The sequence below is a fragment of the Aethalodelphis obliquidens genome, unplaced genomic scaffold, assembly GCF_003676395.1.
Source record: "Aethalodelphis obliquidens isolate GAN/ISIS:26980383/991018 unplaced genomic scaffold, ASM367639v1 scaffold51, whole genome shotgun sequence".
In the NCBI taxonomy this organism is placed as follows: domain Eukaryota; kingdom Metazoa; phylum Chordata; class Mammalia; order Artiodactyla; family Delphinidae; genus Aethalodelphis; species Aethalodelphis obliquidens.
Window position 1 is genome coordinate 10,057,513 of NW_020837995.1, and position 19,619 is coordinate 10,077,131.

Consider the following 19,619-nt stretch of genomic DNA (forward strand, 5'->3'; position numbering starts at 1 on the left):
TGTGTGTGTGTGTGTGTGTGTGTGTGTGTGTGTGTCTTCAACTGTGACACAAAGTCAGAGAAGATCTGGTCCAGGCAGCGGTGATTCTAAGTAAAACCACTAAGAGTAGAAATAAGACGTGTGTAGGAAACCTTTAGCTTTAGCTTCTCGTAGTGAGCTCTTTAATCCTGCCTTCTTGGTGGCATTGCGAATCCTAGATGAGCGCATTGTATCTTTGGAGCTCAGATCCCAGAGTCTGGCTTGGCTCCACCTCACGAGCTTGCAATATATTAATAAAGCCACGTTGTCTCTAAACTTAGAAGCCCCACCCCAGCTACTAATGGCTTTAACAGAGCCCTACCTCAGGTTCAGGGTATAGTGGAAAGCATCAGGAAGTGGGAATCGTGGATTCCATCCCAGTGTTTCTCCTCTCTGTGGCCTTAGCTGGTCACTTAGCCTCTAGAGCTCAGTTTCTCCATTGTGAAGAAAGGGAATCATAGTACCTATTCCAACAGCTTACAGGCTTGTTGGTGAACTGGATGAGACAACATCACAGGACCAAAGAGTAAAGTTCTGGTGGTAGGGGTACCTGGGTCATGTTTCCTAGAACCCTGTGACCCCAGATTGGTCTTCATCCTCTCTCTAAGGCTCCATGGTTCATATGAAGCCCTGAAAGGTGGGAACACTACAGAGGCCATGGAGGACTTCACAGGAGGAGTAACAGAGTTTTTTGAAATCAAGGATGCTCCCAGAGACATGTACAAGATCATGAAGAAAGCCATCGAGAGGGGCTCCCTCATGGGTTGCTCCATTGATGTAAGTCTAGGGTGTGGGATGCAGGGCAGGAAGCTGCCAACTATTGGGAAGCCTTACCCAGTGACTAGCAGCATAGGGCTTTCCTCTGGGACAGGGTGAATCTACTGTTTTAGGAAGGTGGAACTGGTTCTCAACTTTGAAAATTGGGAATTTCTCAAGGGAGAAGAGTTTGTGGAGATTTTCAATAAAGATATTCAGCAACGACATTCTAAGCCCTGGAATTTAGGTGGAAATAGGTCCAGAGGCCTATGTCAGTGTAGGCCTCTGTGGTCAGTGTTTCTCAGTCCCAGCATGCCACTATTAAGCTGGCCACACACTTGGCTTAGGGACCTGAGCCCACCAGTTCCCTAAGAAAGCCTCCCGGTCATTGAGCTTTGATTGTATCTCTCACTTGGGATACGGGCTTTGTGTTGTAATCTGGGAGAAACTCAGCCTGTGCAACAAAGTGGTGTGAACTGAGACCAGAGCCAAGACTAAGGGAATGGCAGACTGGCCAGGAGACACACCTTTCCTGGGGGCTGCTCAACGTATCATAAATAGTCTTGGCGATTTCCACTGCTGAAGAAGAGCCCCAAGCTAAGTTCCTGCTCCTTCCTCTCCTAGTACACCCAGTAGCTGGGGAAGCTTGGGAAGATAAGCCAGCATAAAGCACCCATGGATGAACATTTTCTTTCTGCATCACTGTTCTCCGTCTTTTCTGCATTCATGCTCTACTTACCTCTACTCTTTTCTTTTGTCTGTCCCCTCCCTTCTTTCTCTCTCCTTCCCTTTCTGTCACCCTCCTTTGTTTGCTTTCTCTCCCGCCCCTTCCCCTGCCCTCCCCGTCGGGCCTCAGGATGGCACAAACATGACCTATGGAACCTCTCCTTCTGGTCTGAACATGAGGGACTTGATTGAGCGGATGGTGAGGAATATGAATAACTCGCATCTCAGGGATTCAGACCTCATCCCTGAGGGATTCTCAGATGACAGACCGACCCGGGTGTGTACGCCTCTGACTGTCAGGGCTGACCATCCCTCCCACCTGCATGACCCAGCCCTGTTGTATGTGGTGTCAGACCTTCCTCAGCAGCCAGCACCTCACACACAGGCTCCTCCCGAGGCCTTCCAAGGTTCTGGGTTGGAATAACTTGCCCTCTCCAAGGTTCCTGAGGAAGGTGCGGGAGGCAGCTTTTGGAGGGAATCTCTGTGGGAGGTCCTTCAAACTCCATGGTCCAGGCAGTTTCTCTGATAACGAATTAACAGACAGAAATACAAGAGAGACTTCATTCATTTTAAAGTACTTCTCTCCTTCTAATTTGTTCATTTATGTATGCAACACATATTTATTGAGCTCCTACTAGGCACTAGGTAGTCTTCTAGCAAACACAGAAAATTCTCTCCCCTTTGTTTAGGATTCTAGTGAACAAGCAGTCTCCCCCCAACACCCCCGCCCCAGAGCTTATATTCTAGTACTTTTAGAAGTAATTATGTGCCATGGAGTAAAGCAGAAGAAAAATTAAGCTATTATTTTCCCCATCTAAGGATAATAACGTTTGGTATACGTCCTTCTAGTATTTTTCTATGCATACTATTAATCTAAATTTTTATTTTAAAATAGCTGTCATACTGTATGTACCTCTTTGCAGCATGCTTTTTTTCAGTTAGCTTTATATTCCTAATGTGGCAATGAGAATTATATTCTTAATGTGTCTCCTCCAACATTTTTTTTAGTGGCTGCACAATATTCCACCACGCAAATAAGTTATCATTTATCTACCCAATACCTTATTATTGGGAATTTAGATTGTTTTCTTTTTCTGTTCTTGGCTATTACATTTAAATGTTACGACGAACATCCTATAAGATACATCTTTGTGTCTGTCCATGATGATTTCCTTAGGACAGATGGCCAGCAGTGCAATAGCTAGGTATGCATAAGTAATGCCACAAGAGTCATTTCAAGTGGCTCCCTCCCCCCCTCCCCTGCCCCCACCACCTAGAACTGAGAGATGCACGCATCTCCTGCCCCCCTCCCTTTCTATTCAGCATGCTCTGGGTCCTATAAAGACCGGAATCTGGAAGAGGCTGAGATGCAAAAAGCCCTGGCCCTCCACACACCCCTCACCTTGAAAAGGCCTCCAGGCTGCTCCTCTTAAAGCTGTTATGCTATCAGGCAAAGTGAAGCCACAGAGATCCGTCTAGGGCTCCCTGGGCTTTGGTGATCCTACCCCTCTGCCGAGGATCTCCTGTGGCTGCAAATCTCAAATGGAAGAGCTACCCCTGCTCCCTGAGGCACGGTCATGTCTCAGCAGGACTCTCCTCTGGCCTCCTCAGAATTCTCTCCCTGGGCGCTTTTGATTTCTTGAGCGTGTTCTGGGGTGGGGGGTGTGTGGAGGAAGTGAGGGGATGTGAGGATAAAGGGTTAGACCTACATGTTTCGTCTTTTTCCAATCCCCTTCTCTTCCAGGAATAGTCAACCCTGGGTGGGCTCAGGGGAAGGGGAGCCCAATCCAGGGGCAGCCTCCATCTGCCCCCACTTCCTCCTCTGCAGGACCCCAAGGGATCGAGAAAGGAGGGCCAGGCACGCTCTCACCCACCTCGTGCCCCAGCTCCATGTCGCTCTCCGACGGTCTGGGGAAACCACTTGTCTGGGCTGCATTTTCTTGGCTCTCTGAAAGGGCTAGTGAGGGCCTTCTCATGGCTGGGAGGCACACTTCCAGGGCGCGGAGGAGTCCTCGTCCTCGCAGAACCCAGGACATGAACCGGTGTGAACTTTGTCTCAGGCAGCAACCCCTGACAGGTTGTCTGGTTTTCACTCCACAGACGATCGTTCCAGTTCAGTACGAGACAAGAATGGCCTGCGGGCTGGTCAAAGGCCACGCCTACTCAGTCACTGGGCTGGAGGAGGTGAGCCTGGCGGGACTCGGAGGGACGGGACTTGAGGGGCTACTTGGGTGAACCTCCCGAAGTCAGGACTTGGCTTTCTGTGTCCCTTCACATCTGTAGAATTTGCCTCCAATCAGGCACTCAGGCCGAGCGCCTGGGGTTGGGGGAGACCACTGGGACTGGCAGGTGGATCTTGCCACAAGATGGTGCTCAGTTTATGTTTGTTTTTAGTGCTAAAGATAGCAATTGCCCCAACATTTCCAAAGAACAAATAGAAAGCACTTTGGTTTTATGAAGTTGATATCATGGGCTCTTGTGTTCCTTGTTTTCCATGGTCAGTTCCAAGGTTTTGCTCCCCCTGGGATGTCTGGCCTTCACTGGGTCACGTCACAGACAGGAACCTTGTCAGGCCCCTTGTGCACAATTGGGCGAGTTGTGCCCTGTTCACAGAGATGGGCAGTCGTCTGCAGCAGACAGGAGGAAGGGCCCCTTTTTCTCATTGATCCATCTGGAAGGGACATTTTCTATAGTTCCTCAGCCAGCAGGGGCGTTTTATCTAATTCACACAGAGGCACCTTGTGCTAGCAGAGCCCTACATTATATTCCCTGCCTCCTCTCCCAAAGCTCTGAATGGCCCAATGTTCGCTGGGAAAATCACTTCTTAGAAGATGGCAAGGTGGTGGCCAAGCCTGACTCCTGAAGACTCAGCCCTAAGGTTCTGACCCATCACCCTGCCATTCCACAGGGCACTTGTGATTAGTGTCCTTGACCGGGGCCAGGCAGGACAGGCCCCTGTACAGGATTCTCTCCCCACTCCCACCCCAGCCCTCAGGGCAAGACAGAAGACCCCCTTTCAGAAAGGGCCCAAAGGGAGAAAGCTTTTTCTCTTTGCTCAAGGCCCTGTACAAGGGTGAGAAAGTGAAGCTGGTGCGGCTGCGGAACCCCTGGGGCCAGGTGGAGTGGAATGGCTCCTGGAGTGACAGGTGGGTGCGGGGACCCCACGAATAGGGGACAACAAGGCCTGGGGCAAGGCAGGGCTGGGTACCGAGCCACAAGAGTACTACAAATGCTTGGGCTAAAATCACCCTTAAAACCAAGGATGCGCAGAGGAGAAGAGGGGACGTGGGCTTCAGGAAGGGCTGGGAGCAGAGCCACGGGAACCTGGGATCCAGAGAGCTTGCCGATGGCCACTGTCTGGAAAGGAAAGATGTCTAGAAAGCCTGGGCTAGGTCCAGGCAGGAGGGGAATCTTGATGCAGGAGTCTGGACTGGACAGGTGACTTCCCTTCTCGGAATCTCTGTTGCCTTATCTGTAAAACGGGAACAACGTTAGCACCTACCCGGTGGGCTGTTATGAGGAGAAAATGCGGTTGTGTCAGGAGAGCGCCTAACCAGTGCTAAGATTTCCTCTCCCTCACTATCCCCATAAAGAGATGCACAGGCCCTTTGCAAGAACTGTACTGCTTATCACTGAGAGCAAGTGACCGGGGGCAGCAAAACTAGCACACCTGGGGAAGCTGTTATGAAGGCTCCAGAAGGTTCACAAAGCCTCTATTGTCCCACCCCAATCGCTGGCTCCTGACTCCGCCTCTCTGGTTGGAGAGTAGGCCCTGGAGCTCCTTTACTCCCAAGGCGGGGAAAGCAGGACTCAGCAGCTGGGAAGGACCACACCCAGGCTGTGTGTGTCCTTCAGCCCCTGGCTTACCTCAACATACCTCTCATCTCAGGGCACCGTAATCACTGGTTCATTCGGCCACGCATTCACTTAGCAAGTATTCGCTGAGCACCTACTGAATCCCAAGCACAGGTCTAAGCACTGGGGCCCTTCCGTGAGCAGGCAGCCTCGCTCAGTAGACCGATAAGGTGCTGATCCTGGTCTCCTTACCGTTCCCTTCTCTTATCCGTGCGACAAATCCCCAGTTCCTCAGTGTGCAGTACGTGCCAGGCCCCATGCTACTGTCTGGGGACTTAGAAATGAACGCAGAGATTCAGGGCCTGCCCTGTAGGCTTTAGGGTCCAGTGGGAAGGACAGAAAAACACTAATCGTTGAGAGAAATGCTATGGTACAGGTCACAGAGAGGGAGCCCTTCTCCTGGTCTGGGTGGGACAGGAAGGGAGAAAGCTGCCTGGAGGGAGTGGCATTTGAACTGGGCTCTCTGCTCTGCGAAGGCCCTCGGTGCCCCATCAGTTGTCCACTCCACTGACCCGAGTCACCCACAGGGACCCTCGCTGTGTCCTCCAGTCTCAGATCTTGGTGTCTGGCCTTAACTCACTTTCTGCCCACACCTCCACGGCAGGGGTCACTGACTAGTGGGGCCCAGCCTCAGTCACACAAGGAGACCCTCCCCCCAACTCCCCGCCACTGTGCCCCTCCTGCTGGTCTCAGGAATCTCCACTTCCCCTCCGGTAGGTATTCCCTGGTTCCAAGCACTTCCTCAATCCCTTACCTCTCCAAACTAGTTTAGTTTCATTCTCCTCCACATGCCTGAAACACAAATGTGCTTTATTTCCTCCTTCTTCGGGAGAAAGAGTGTGTAAAACTGCCCAGCCTTTTAAAACATAGAACTGGGATGTTTCGTGGGGTGGCAGGAGGAAGGAGAAGTTTACATGTCTGATCTTTCTCTCAGTAACTCAGACAGTTACTTATTAGATGATGGGTCTGTTCTAAAAGTTTTGCATGCGTTATTTCATTTCTTGCTCATCACAGCCCTGTGAGTAGGTGATATAATCATTCCCCTTTTGCAGTTGAGAAAACAGAAGCTGAGAGGGGTGAAGTGACTTGCCCAAGGTTACAGCTAGTACTGGTATGATTAAATTGAAATCCCAGTTTACCTATTTCCAGAGCCCAACTCCTAACTTTAAAGTGTGAGGAACGGTTAAAGATTCAGCCAGAGGAGAGTCAAGCCCTTATAAACCATTCAAAAAGTGTGGTCTTAATCCTGAGGATGGTGGGAAGCAATTATTGGGTTTTACGCTGAGGGTATCAGATCAGATTTGCATTTCGATGGTTCACACTGGCTGCAGTTTGGAGATGACCTGTTCTCTGAACTTATTCATATTTCTCTGACACCTCCTGTCCCAACTCACACCAGCCCTTCCCTTTCTTTTTCCTTCCCTAACTCCTCCACTCTCCCTCCAGTTGGAAGAACTGGAGCTTTGTGGACAAGAACGAGAAGGCCCGTCTGCAACACCAGGTCACGGAGGATGGAGAGTTCTGGTGAGTCCAGGCCCCAAGAGGACCCTACAGGGTAAGGGACGGGGTGGGAGCTGAAATCTCAAGCCTCCATCCCCGGACAGAGGCCGTCAGATTCCAGCCCTTGGGACATCTGGGCCCTGTTCTCCAAATCCAGCCAGAGACCCAGCAAGACTGAGGTTTTGAGAGGAGCCCAAGAATCATGGCGATGACTGAGCCCAGGACCGGGCCAGCACGCTGTGGCTCCCACCTCTCTGTGCCCCTCCACCACGCACGCTGCTCCAGCCACTTGCTCCCTCCCAGCCTCCGCGGGGCCGTTTCCTGAGCCGAGGAAGCTCTACTTACTCTGCTCAGTCAAGGCCCTCCTCACCCTCACTCTGATCATTTCTACTCAGCCTTCAAGTCTCAGATTAAAGGGAACTTTCTTCAGGATCCCCTTGTTTTCCTCAGGATTGTGATTAATTTATCTGTGATACTCACCACCTTTCAAATTGCTTGTTTCATCGTCTGTCCTTCCCCAACTCTCTCTCTTTCCCCTGGCCCAGTGCCTGAGCCCGGTGGAGGGGCACACAGTAACACTTTGGAGAACTGAATTGCTGCCAAGCTCTCCCATCAAGAACACACGAGTTTGAGTCGTTATTGCAAGGGATACATCAGAACTGACAGTACTGACCCTAAAAAGGAAGGACAGGGTCCTCTAGGATCATGACCAAGTGGCTCTGGACTATTTCATTGTGCTGTGTTAGCCCTGGAGTCTTACCTTTCCCAGCCTCCCATATGGGTCTCTCTCTTCTTCCAACCTCTCAGGATGTCCTATGACGATTTCATCTACCATTTCACAAAGCTGGAGATCTGCAACCTCACAGCTGATGCCCTGGAGTCCGACAAGCTTCAGACTTGGACAGTGTCCGTGAACGAGGGCCGCTGGGTGAGGGGCTGCTCTGCTGGAGGCTGCCGCAACTTCCCAGGTGGGAGATGCTCTGGATGGGGGAAGGGTCCAAGCAGAACAAGTTCCAGGTAGAAGAGTATTAACTAGCATTTGCTGAGTCTCTACGAAGTCCCAGACACACATTATCTTATTAAACTGTCCCCATTTTACTGAGGACACCTCCATGCTGAGGAGTTTGCATTAAGGAGCTGGTAACAACCTTTAAGCAGGTTATTATGTCAGAACAGGATTGTGTTCATAATGCTGAGGATGGGACTGGAGGACTGAGTTAGCAGCTTCTGCAAGAATTCAAGCCAGAGATGAGGAAAGCCTAGGCCAAGTCAGGAGCAGCAGAGATGGAGGGGAGATGGGGCAGGTTGAGGGGAGGGAATACTGGGTGATGTGGAGATGGAAGAACGACTTCAAGATTCCCACTCTGGGGCTTCCCTTGTGGCGCAGTGGTTGAGAGTCCGCCTGCCGATGCAGGGGATGCGGGTTCGTGCCCCGGTCCGGGAAGATCCCACATGCCGCGGAGCGGCTGGGCCCGTGAGCAATGGCCGCTGAGCCTGCGCATCTGGAGCCTGTGCTCCACAACGGGAGAGGCCACAACAGTGAGAGGCCCGCGTACAGCAAAAAAAAAAAAGATTCCCACTCTGGGGGCCTGAGCACATGGTGCCAGGGAGGTAACATGAAACACACAAGAGAAAAACAATCGGTGATTTTTTTTGTTTGTTTTTTTTGGGTGGAGTCGGTTGTGGGGAGGGGAGGGGAGGGAGGGGAGTTTACTTTGGGACATGGGAAGTCTGAGGCACCTGTAAATATCCAGGTGAAGATGTGTGACAGAGAACTGGATGCATAGATAAGAATGGTACTTGACTCTACGATAGGGACTCAATATAGATTTGTGGAAGGAAGGAAGAAAGGATGGAAAGAAGAGAGGAAGGAAAGGAGGGAAGGAGGGAAGAAGGGAATGAAGGGAGGGAGGAAGAAAAAAAGAAAGATAAAAGGGACAAAGGGAGAGAGTCAAGAGAGAGATTGAGGCTGGGATCTGCAGCTCAAGCGTCACCAGCATGCAAGGAGCAGTTCGAAAGTGGGAGTTGATAAGACAGCCTAGGGAGGTAGAATGATGGGGTGAGAGAAGAGGCCTAGGACCAAATCCCAGGGACCAATAACACTGACGAGAGAGGTGAGGAAAGTGAAACCATCAGCAAAGACAGAGAATGAAAGTTCAGAGACGAAGGAGGAGCCATGCAGGCATCAGTGCAGCTCCATCTGTATAAGGGTGTAAAGGCTACCCCCCACACACCAAATAATTAGACAAATGCCTGGATCATTTTTTTTCCGTACATATTTGAGCACCTAGGTGTGGTGGGATAGAGATAAATAGGTTCCCTCTGTCTCATCTCCCATCATCCTGCCTTGTCTCTGAGAGGCAGATCTGAATGTACAATTCCTTTCTGCGGGGCACAGACACTTTCTGGACCAACCCTCAGTACCGTCTGAAGCTCCTGGAGGAGGATGACGACCCTGACGAGTCCGAGGTGATCTGCAGCTTCCTGGTGGCCCTGATGCAGAAGAACCGGCGGAAGGACCGGAAGCTGGGGGCCAACCTCTTCACCATCGGCTTCGCCATCTATGAGGTGCGCCGTCCCTGATCAGCTCCTTTTCAGGAAGGAGGCTTTCAGGGGGCTTCCCAAGGGGTCCCCCGGCTTCCCCAATACCCATGACCCCACCAAACTCCTGATATCGGGCCCACTTGCGTCAGAACCTCTTAGAAGTTTGTAACGAGTGGAAAAAACCCCCCGTCTAGGGGAGGTGGAGGGGGGCCAGGGCTCTCCAGGTAGCTACACGGGGAGTCAGACCCCTGCATTTGCTCTATGATTGCTAGCATGCCCTTCTGGCAAGCTTTCCATCCCCATTCAGATCTGAAATCACAGAATCTGAGCACCTTCCTTTTCTGTTTCTCCCCAAGGTTCCCAAAGAGGTACAGAAGTGGAGCAGCCAGCAGTGCATGCAGCGTTACCTGGGGGCCTGTGTCCACCTGTGGCACATCGGGGAGCCTCCTGTGGGGTTTGTGGGAAGGACTACGATAGGAGAGGGCCTTGCCCTCATTACTCAACTCCAGAGTCAGGGCCTCAGGGTACTGCATGGCCTCCTGACCACCGCCCCTACAATGTGCCCTTTCACCCCTCCCGCCAGAGACTGTCACACACTCACACACTCGCTCACACTCACACACAGAGTCACACAGACACATTCTGAGGCTGACTGCCCTCTTTGGGGTGGAGGGATCGCTTCCCTCAGACCCCAGCCACAGCTCCCCCTGCCTCCTTGGGGTCCTTCCCCAGCCTGGAGGTGATCTGGAGCTAAGCAGTGGCAGTTCTGGTAAGTGGCCCTGAGTGGGGGATGCCAGAGTTGACACTCACTTCTGGATCACAACAGAAAAGGGGATATGGATGGAGTAGGGAGCTCCAGGGATGTTGACCTATTCGAGGCCTTAGGAATCAGAAGTCGGTAGGTCATGACTGTGAAATGGGTGACCAGGGAATCGGCAGGGAGGACTCCCTGGAGGAGGACTGAGCAGGACAGGGCGTCCCTCCCGAGGGGCTCAGGTCCCTTGGGCTCTTCTCTCCCTCAGATGCACGGGAACAAGCAGCACCTGCAGAAGGACTTCTTCCTGTACAACGCCTCCAAGGCCAGGAGCAAAACCTACATCAACATGCGGGAGGTGTCGGAGCGCTTCCGCCTGCCTCCCAGCGAGTACGTCATTGTGCCCTCCACCTACGAGCCCCACCAGGAGGGGGAATTCATCCTCCGGGTCTTCTCTGAAAAGAGGAACCTCTCTGAGTGAGTCCCAGCCTGGCTTTTCCCCCTAAGAGCCCACATGGCCCATTCCAGAGATCAGAGGTGTGAGGCAGCTGGACAGGTCTCCTCCAGGAGTCCTGGGATATGCTGACCAGGCTGTACCTCTTCCCCTGTTCCCAAGCCACTGGCCACTTCTCCCCTACATCTATCCATCCCACAGATAGTTATCGAGCACCTGCTATGTCCCAGGCACTCTTCCTCTAGGCACTGAGGATACAGCAGTGAATTAAACAGAAGGAAATCCCTGCCCTCATGGAGCTTAACATTCTAGCATGAGATGACAATGTACAGGAAAAAGTATACTGAGTATATTAGATTTAGATAAGTGATAAGGAGAAAACATAAAGTGGGAAGAGGGATAGGAACAGTTGGGGTTGATTGAACTTTTAGGATTAGGATGACCAGGGAGGGCAGCAAGGCCACATCCTGCCCTCTTGGTCATCAGAGGTGAGTTCATAGGTCCTGCCATTTTGACCTCTGTCCCTAAAAGAAGCACAAGGTCCATGGATAGGTGGCTGGGTAATGCATTTGGGGAAATCTGGACAAAGCCAACAAGAAGCCCTGTGTCTGCACTTGGCTGCAGGGAATGATACCTGTGGTGGAGGATGTTAGTTCCTGGGGTTCTCTTGAGGTCAGTGCCAACTTGACTCTGAGAAGCCAGGTGGCCTGAGCAAATCCCCTCTGTGCTTCCTACTTACTCCTGGTGACACTGAGATACCCTCATGTTTGTGTTCCTCACAGGGAAGTTGAGAATACAATCTCCGTGGATCGGCCAGTGGTAAGTGGTTTGGCTCTTACATGTGAGAAGGCCCAGGGCACAGGTGGGTGATGGAGGAGAGAGTGGGTATCAGCAGAGGGACGTGGGAGTCTGGGGTGTGCAGAGCAATTACTCCGTGTTACTGCAGCTTCTGTGTGGCATGGCTTGAAGTCATGGGACTTACGTCCTGGGGATATTTACTTAGTCCAGGGGCTAGAAGGACAGAAGAGAGTCCTAGAAGGAGCAGCAGTTTGAACAATTAGGGGGAGGGATCAAGGCCACAGGAAGGGATGACAACAGCAGCAGCCAGCTCTGGATTCTGAGTTAGAATCTCACATAGAAAAAAACCAGCCCTACACTGGCTCTGGAGTCTCAAAACCCGGGTCCTCCACCTGCCAGCTCTGTGACCTAGACAAGTTATGTAACTCGTCTGACTCAGTTTCCTACCCTGTAAAATAGGGATGGTAATATGTGCCTTGCAAGGCTTTTGTGAGCTTTGAATCAATGAGATCATGTACATGAAGGGTCTGGCAAAGCACGGGCCCTTAAATGGTGATTATTGTTCACGTGTTTTACATCTTACAAGGTACTTCTCACATGTGTCATCTCACTTGATCCTTGCAAGGTTTCTGAGATGTAATAATAAGGTCATTCTCCCTGATTTTCAAGTAAGGAAGCAGAGGCTCAGTGGGGTTAAAGGGCTCCCTTGAATTCACAGAGCTCGTAAATGGCAAGGCTGGAACTCACATCCAGATTCTCTGAGCCCAGACTCAGGCTCTCTCCCCCATCCCATGCCGAGGCCTGTCCCCCCCAGGGTGGGAGGCCCAGGGTTAGATGCACAGAGCTGGTGTGTGTTGGGGTCTCCTTGTGTTGAAGAGTCTTGTGACTGCCTTGGACTTTGGGCTCTGGCTAATTGTCCCTTGTGTTCTGTGGGTGTGTCCTGGGCCAATAAGAGGACAGCAAATGCCCCACTGAATCGTCTTCTGGGTAGTGACACTCATGGTTCTGATCCTGACCCTGTGCTAGTGGCAGATCTCCAAGTGCCTTCTGAATTATCACAGATGTTGGTTTTAGTATTAAGTGCATTTGGTGCTAGTCTCATCTTTTGAATGTCAGTAATCAGTGTATTTATCAGACGTTGCAAACTCAAAAGCTTACGGGGACTGGCAGGTCACCTACCTGAGTGGAGCAGGCAGGCATGGGGGTTTTGGTGTCCCTACACTGGTATATTTGCCTGTAGTTCTCAACTGACACTTGGTTTCAGTGTCGGAGAGACAGCTGGTGTGGTGGTGTCTGTAGCAATCTGGAGGGTGCAGAGAGCTGCTGCTCCCAGCTCCCTGGATTGCTGTCACAGGGGGTCACAGGCCCGTGCAGCCTGCCAGACCTTCTAATTTTACCAAAAAAACAAAACCCGAAACTCTGTAAGTCAAATAAAATTCATTTTCAGGCCAGTTTGGGTGAGCCACTTTTTTTTGGTGTTTTAGTAACCAACTTCATTAAAAGATACAAAACATCTGCCAGAAGATCCCCTTCCTTGGCCACGTCCAATAGCAGAGTGGACTATAGAAGCAAAGCCATAGCAGCCGCCAGTCTCTGGGCCTGGAGAAGTCTCTTCTCCTTTCACCCTCCAGGCCCATTTGGCTCCATGTGACCTGGATTTCTGGACCCTGGAACCTCACCCCACACTGAGGACCAGGTCACAGGGAAGCCAAAAGCCACTGGGTTTTCTGGGAACTTGCTTTTCACTTATTCTGCATTTATTATTTCCTTTCCTTGTGCAGAAGAAGAAAAAAACCAAGGTGGGTGTAAGAGGGTGAGTGGGCAGAGAGCACGGCGTGTGCGTGCGCATGAGCATGCGTGCACTGGACTTGTCCCCTCCCCCCCAGCCCTCCACCTCCTTCCCTGAGCTCCTGTGGCATCTGTGGGTACACAGCAACGATAGCTAATGCTTGCTGAGCGGAGGCTACGTGCCAGGCACTCTTCTAGGTGTTTTCCATGGATTCTCTCAACCCTCACAGCAACTCTATCAGATTGGTACAGGCAGGCCTCGGAGATATTGCAGGTTCAGTTCCAGACCAGCACAATAGAGCGAGTATCGGAATAAAGCAAGTCACACGAATTTTTTGGTTTCCCAGTGCGTATAAAAGTTATGTGTACACTATACTGTAGTCTATTAAATGTGCAATAGCATTAAAACTAAAGGGCATACCTTAATTAAAAATACTTTATTGCTAAAAAATGCTAATCATCATCTGAGCCTTCAGCAAGTCACAGTAGTAACATCAAAGATCACTGACTGCAGACCACCATAACAAATAACATAATAGTGAAAAAGTTTGACATACTGCAAGAATTACCAAAATGACACAGAGACACAAAGTGAGCAAATGCTGTTGGGAACATGGCACCGATAGACTTGCTCAACACGGGGCTGCCACAAACCTTCCATTTGTAAAAGGGCAGTATTTGCAAGGCACAATGTAACAAGGTATGCCTGTACTACTATTATCTCCATTATCAAAGGAAGAAAAGGTACAGGCAGATTGACTAACTTGCCCAAGACCACACAGCCAGTAAGTGGCAGACCCGGCCCTTGGAACCAGGAGGTCTGGCTGGAACCAGGAGGTCTGGCTCTGCAGTCCGTGCTCTGAACCACCACGTTATATTGCCCGCTTATAAGAGGGAGGGAGAGGATGGCCCTCCAGTGAAAATGGGCCTGACATGGGGGTCCTGCACAAACCAGAAGGAGCACCTCTTCTTTTTCAGAAACCGGTTTGGCTAAGCTAAGCAAGGCTCGATTCTTGCGGGTAATGGCAATGGGTTCTGTTCCTCAAGGGACAGTGAGAGAGTTGTGTGAGGATTTCCATGGAGAGTGAGGGCCTTGTGATGCCAGCTGCCTGCTCAGCAGACAGGACGGCTCCTTCTCCCCCCTCTATTTCCCTGCCTGCTCCCCACTCCTCCTTTTTTCTTAGCTTTCTGCGGAAGGGGCGGTGAGGACGCCCAGAGGGGCTGTCACTGCCAGGGCTCTTGTTCCAGGTGAAGCCTGTTGCAAATCCCCTCCTAGACAGTGACCTCTCTCTCTGAACTAAGCCCCCCTAAGTCATGGGCCCTGATGGACTCTGATTGCTGTGCGTGTCCAGACGGCAAAGGGGAAAGGGGAAGAGAAGCTTCACTGGCACAGCCCCAGAGGAGCTGCTCAACGTGACTGCTTTAAAGGGGAGAAATGAGGAGAGCTACCTGGGCAGCTTCCCCTCCTGGGGTCTTAAGGAAGAGTCCCTCCTGGGTGTCCTGGTTAAGACCACTTTGCTGTAAGAACACCATCACTAAAGGTGACCATGTGTGCTAAGAGCATCTCAGGGGCCTCAGATGAAAGCTTCCATCTGAGACCAAGGTCACTGTTTCCCTTGTGTGGTTTTGGAGCTCGAGATTACAACCTCATCCTTGCTCCATTCACCCCATAACTTCCCCATAGTCTTCAGGGTGGTAGTGCCCACAATAACGGTGCCCCTTTTAGAATTCTGGTTTGACCACCCAGAGTGCCATCCAGAAATGACTGACCTTTGGGCATCCTCAAGCCCACGGAGCAGTAGCCATAGGCTATCAGACAAGGTTTGGTGTTAGTGTTCATGACAGCGTCTGGAAGGATCCGTCATAGGGGTCCTCCGAGCACTGGTGCTGATGCAGACCAGAGCTGAGATTCCTCAAGCACCTAACACTGCATATTAAGGCACTGTGCTGGGGGTAAAATATACATTGTTTTCATTACAACAGTATCTACAAGGTATGTGCTGTTATGATTCCCCTTTTATAGATGAGGATAAAGACTCAGAAGTACTTGCCTAAGGACACACAACTAATGGAACTGGAAATCGTATTTGTCTGCTCCGAAACCCATGTTTCTTGCCCTCAGCTCTCTGGTGCAGGCCCCTTATACTCTATTGCCTGTGTTGCCCAGACCCACACGTGGGCCCCAAGATGTGTGCCTGGCAGGGGTGCCCCATGGCCACACCATGTCCATGGGCACACATCCCCGCCTCAGACTGTGCGCCCCACTTGCTCTGGGATTCCCTACAACCATCAGTTACTTGAGCAAGACCCTTTGCTTGGAAGGCAGAGCAAGCCAAGGTACTTGGGGCCTGCTGGGAGCCAAAGCCAGGGAAGCTCTTTCCATAGGTCTGTCCATTTGTGCTGTCCCAGACAAACAGTATGGAAAGGCAAATGGGGACTCAGCGGTCAGGTTCCATTTCTGCTCTGAGAGACTCTGATTGCCCCCTTGCTCTCTGGCCTGCAGCCATCAGCCTAGCCTTTCTCTTCTGGCTTTCCTTGTAGGATGTATACACCAACCAGTACTGGCACAGCATGGCAGCTGCTCTCCACCCTTTTATATCCTCCTCACTTGCATGAGCATGTCTGGCAAATACCCCTTATATTTGTGTAGCATCTTAAATGTTTTTGCAATACAATTTTACATTCAGTATCCCATGTGATCCCCATAAGAGCCCAATGAGAAAGGCAAAGCAGGTTTTATCATCCCCATTAATGGATGAGTAAACCGAGTCCAGAGGATATTTCTCAGATGTGAGGGGTACGGCTGGGACGCCAGCCAAGTGTTCTGACCTCACTCACTGACCATGCCATTAATCAGAGTCCTTTTTTCAATGTGTCCTCTGCCAAGTCCTAGAGGCTCCTTGGAGGTGCCTCAGTAGCTGCCACGGTGATGTGGGGATGCTGAGGGAAAAGAGCTCTGCCTTCTTCATCAAGCAGAGAAGCTCTGTTTTTAATGACTTCTGGGGAAATTTAATTTGAACAGGGCTTCCATTTGAAAAAAAAAAAATCTACAAAATACTTGAAAATCACTGCACTAGATCATGCTGCTTTTAGCATTCTTAGCATTTTCACGTGCAGTAACTACCTTGCTTAATCCTCCTAATTCTACCTTGAGGAGATAAGGAACTGAAGTCCAGAGAGACTTAGCATCTTTCCCCAAGTCACACAGCTTGTTAGTGGCAGAGACGGAGGTTGAACGGAGGTTCAGGAACTCCCAACTCTGCTCTTTCCCTCTCCACTGGACAAAGCTGGTCCAGGAGGGAGGTTGCCTCCTTGTGCCCGCTCAGGCAGTAATCCTTGTCTCCTTCCTGCCCCCTCCCTACTTCCCTCCTCTCTCCAGCCTATCATCTTCGTTTCAGACAGAGCAAACAGCAACAAGGAGCTGGGTGTGGACCAGGAATCAGAGGAGGGCAAAGACAAAACAAGCCCTGATAAGCAAGCGAAATCCCCACAGGTTTCTGAGCATGTGCATGAATGGGGTAGCCAACACACAACTGAGGTCTATCCTCTTGGGGTGCATGGGGGTTGGAGGGGCCACAGGGGTGGGGTGTCCCTTTAACATCTAGAGGTTTGGGTTTGTCCCACTGACCTTTTCTCTCATCAAGTTCTCCTAAAATCTGGGATGCTGCTTGGGTGAATGTCTTGGGGTTGGCTGCCCCACCAAGCTGGTCCTAGGCCTGGGAAGGACAGGCCGAGCCTCCCCGCTGGAGCCCATCCAGCCAGGAAAGAGAGAGGGATGCAAAGCCTAAGACAGAAGCAGCTTGAGATGGAACAACTCCTGTTTCCTGGTGTCATTAACAATGGGGAGGATAAAGAATAGTAGTGGAAAAGGGGGATGACACCAGAAATGGAGTCCTCCAGAGCTCAGGGGACGGTGTTAGAGGGGGGAGAGGTGGTCATATAAAGCTTACAGGAGGTTATAGACTAAGAGGCAAAAGTCCACAGATAAATCCAGGGCTATCTCTATCCTGTAGTGCCCAACGGAGTGGGGAGGGGAGGAGGGTCCTCTGAAGATTCGGCCTTGATGACAGAGGCAGCTGGAGCTATCAGATTGGTCTGGCCCCCTCTGTCTTGCTGGGGCTGGTTTGGTTGGGATGGTCAGGCTCAAAACAGTGGAGGGGGCTCTAGCAGGTGGGGATGGGGCGAGAGGACCAAGAGGGCTGTCTACATGATTGCAGAGCTAATATACCTCCTCTGGTTAGAATGTCTGAGCTGCGGGGGTATGGAGTGAAGGCTCACCTGGGCCTAGACGATCCTCACTCCAGATCACCAGGTTCAGCTGAGAAAGAAGAGCATTTGCCCTGTACCCAGCTCCTGCTGCCACCTAGGGCTGTTTTAGGCACCTGGCTCCTTCAGTCCAGAGGAACTTTCCTCTCGGGTCTGTCCATCTCCCTGGTTCTCACCAACCAGTTTTCCTTTGTGCTTCCATAGTCAGAGCCCAGCAGTGCTGACCAGGAAAGTGAGGAACAGCAGCAATTCGGGAACATTTTCAGGCAGATAGCAGGCGATGTGAGTACCTCCAACCCCGACTCCCACAGACACTCCTCTCCTTAATTGCTCAATTTGCCAGTTATTTCATTATGGTTCAGTAGAGGTCATTTTGGCTTTTGGTGGAAACAGGGTGTATGAGTGTAGCGCAGAAATCCACAAGTGAAGTCCTCGAGTTTTTGACCAACACACCCACTGGGTGGCTCTGAGCTGCCCACTGCAGTCTGGACAGCTGAGGCTGCAGTGTGTCTTCCTCAGAAGAGCCCCTGCTTCCCCACGACAGAATAGCCCTGACAGGGACTTTACAACCACGGACAGCCGGGATTTGTTTTGCAAAGCCCGGGCTCCAACAGTTGCTGTACTTTTGAACCATGACTCTCTTCTCCCTACCTCCTCAGGACATGGAGATCTGTGCAGATGAGCTCAAGAATATCCTTAACAGAGTTGTGAACAAACGTGAGTGGCTCAAACTCTGTGAGAAACAGATGGGTGGTGGGGGCAGTGTGTGTCCAGTTATCTGAAAGCAGCTCCTCACTCTTCTCCATACCTCCCAGATAAGGATCTGAAGACACAAGGCTTCACGCTGGAGTCCTGCCGTAGCATGATTGCTCTCATGGACGTATCCTTCCTGCCACCCCTTCCCAAGCCTCTGTCATCAGCCCCTGAGCAGCCTCTGGGGGCTAGGGCAACAAATGGGGTGGGGGGGGGCCCAGTCAAGCAGCGGGGCTCAAATTCATGCCCAAGGAAAGATTTAAGGAGGCCCTGAGTTAGAACCTCCTGGCTGCTGGTCTGAAAGGGGCTGTTGGAGGAGGTACAGTTGGGAAGAACATTGGCCCCTGCTCTTAACCTCAGGCCTGGGATTCTGCCTGGGGCCCTAACGAAAGTGGTCCTTAGGAGAAACGTTCCCTGGGTTATAGAGCAGGCATTAATTTTGACTCAGGAAGCATAGAGGGGGGTGTTAAATACCAGGACAGGGCAGAGTGGGATATCCTGGGCAAAGCTCTCCTATGGGGCTACTTTCCCTGCACAGCCGCCTAGAAAGCCCTCTCCCCATCCAGGGGGATTTTGCTATGTGCCCTGTAGCCCTGACTTCCTTCCTCCAGACAGACGGCTCTGGGAGACTGAACCTGCAAGAGTTCCATCACCTCTGGAAGAAGATTAAGGCCTGGCAGGTGGGATGAGAGAACGAAGGTGGGAGTGAGGAAGGAACTGATGCAGAGATTCAGTGTGCGACCCCTGTCCTCAAATTTTCTATTGCCAGAAAATTTTCAAGCACTATGACACAGACCAATCCGGCACCATCAACAGCTACGAGATGCGAAATGCAGTCAATGACGCAGGTGTGGGGAAGAAAGGGGGTGGCCAGGATGCGGACTGGAGCCGGTGGGAGCAGGAACGGGAGGGGAGGATGGGGCCACTTGGGCCCTACTAGAGAAAGGAATGAGAGAGGGCTTCTCGCTTTCCTCTCCCAGGCCCCAGCGTGACCAGGAGGCAGGGGAGATAGCACGCAGGCCTGAGGGCTCCAAGCCTACCCCATCTCTCCTGTGCTCCCCCCACAGGCTTCCACCTCAACAACCAGCTCTACGACATCATCACCATGCGCTATGCAGACAGGTCCATGAACATTGACCTCGACAGCTTCATCTGCTGCCTCCTCAGGCTGGAGGGCATGTTCAGTAAGTGGACAGCTACCCTTTTGCTCTCTTTGCCCCTCCTGCCCCCTCTCCTGCAGCGACAGCTGTGGTGGCGGGAATCTCCACTAACTGACCTACTGTATGACCTTGGACAAATCCCAATCTACTGTATTCAGACTGCACAAAGGTGAAGGGCCTCTTCAGGCTCAGAATGGGATGGCAAAGGGAGGGTTACGGGTGGTACTCTGCCTGGTAGATTTTTGTG

General features: G+C 51.5%; 1 protein-coding gene and 1 long non-coding RNA gene across 4 annotated transcripts in view; one reads left to right on the top strand and one right to left on the bottom strand.

Annotated features, from left to right (window-relative positions):
- Window positions 1-3,587, bottom strand: part of LOC113608065 (uncharacterized) — a 7,793-nt gene extending 4,206 nt beyond the window's left edge. The window contains exons 1-2 of the long non-coding RNA XR_003428199.1: window positions 3,375-3,587; window positions 1,856-2,022 (exon numbers count right to left, since the gene is read on the bottom strand). This is a non-coding gene — a long non-coding RNA (uncharacterized LOC113608065). The remainder of the gene's footprint in view (window positions 1-1,855; window positions 2,023-3,374) is intronic.
- CAPN3 (calpain 3) overlaps window positions 1-19,619 on the top strand; it is a 48,510-nt gene that overhangs the window by 27,691 nt on the left and 1,200 nt on the right. For 2 of the 3 annotated variants that reach the window (XM_027084024.1, XM_027084022.1), the window contains exons 5-19: window positions 627-795; window positions 3,601-3,684; window positions 4,561-4,646; window positions 6,802-6,879; window positions 7,663-7,823; window positions 9,254-9,423; window positions 9,756-9,767; window positions 10,422-10,630; window positions 11,390-11,426; window positions 17,664-17,741; window positions 18,119-18,176; window positions 18,275-18,339; window positions 18,824-18,892; window positions 18,982-19,060; window positions 19,280-19,396. In XM_027084024.1, the coding sequence (XP_026939825.1) occupies window positions 627-795; window positions 3,601-3,684; window positions 4,561-4,646; window positions 6,802-6,879; window positions 7,663-7,823; window positions 9,254-9,423; window positions 9,756-9,767; window positions 10,422-10,630; window positions 11,390-11,426; window positions 17,664-17,741; window positions 18,119-18,176; window positions 18,275-18,339; window positions 18,824-18,892; window positions 18,982-19,060; window positions 19,280-19,396 (1,472 nt within the window). Of the gene's footprint in view, window positions 1-626; window positions 796-1,630; window positions 1,778-3,600; window positions 3,685-4,560; window positions 4,647-6,801; window positions 6,880-7,662; window positions 7,824-9,253; window positions 9,424-9,755; window positions 9,768-10,421; window positions 10,631-11,389; window positions 11,427-13,186; window positions 13,205-16,572; window positions 16,687-17,663; window positions 17,742-18,118; window positions 18,177-18,274; window positions 18,340-18,823; window positions 18,893-18,981; window positions 19,061-19,279; window positions 19,397-19,619 lie in introns of all 3 variants that reach the window. The other variant, XM_027084025.1, reaches the window with a different exon arrangement.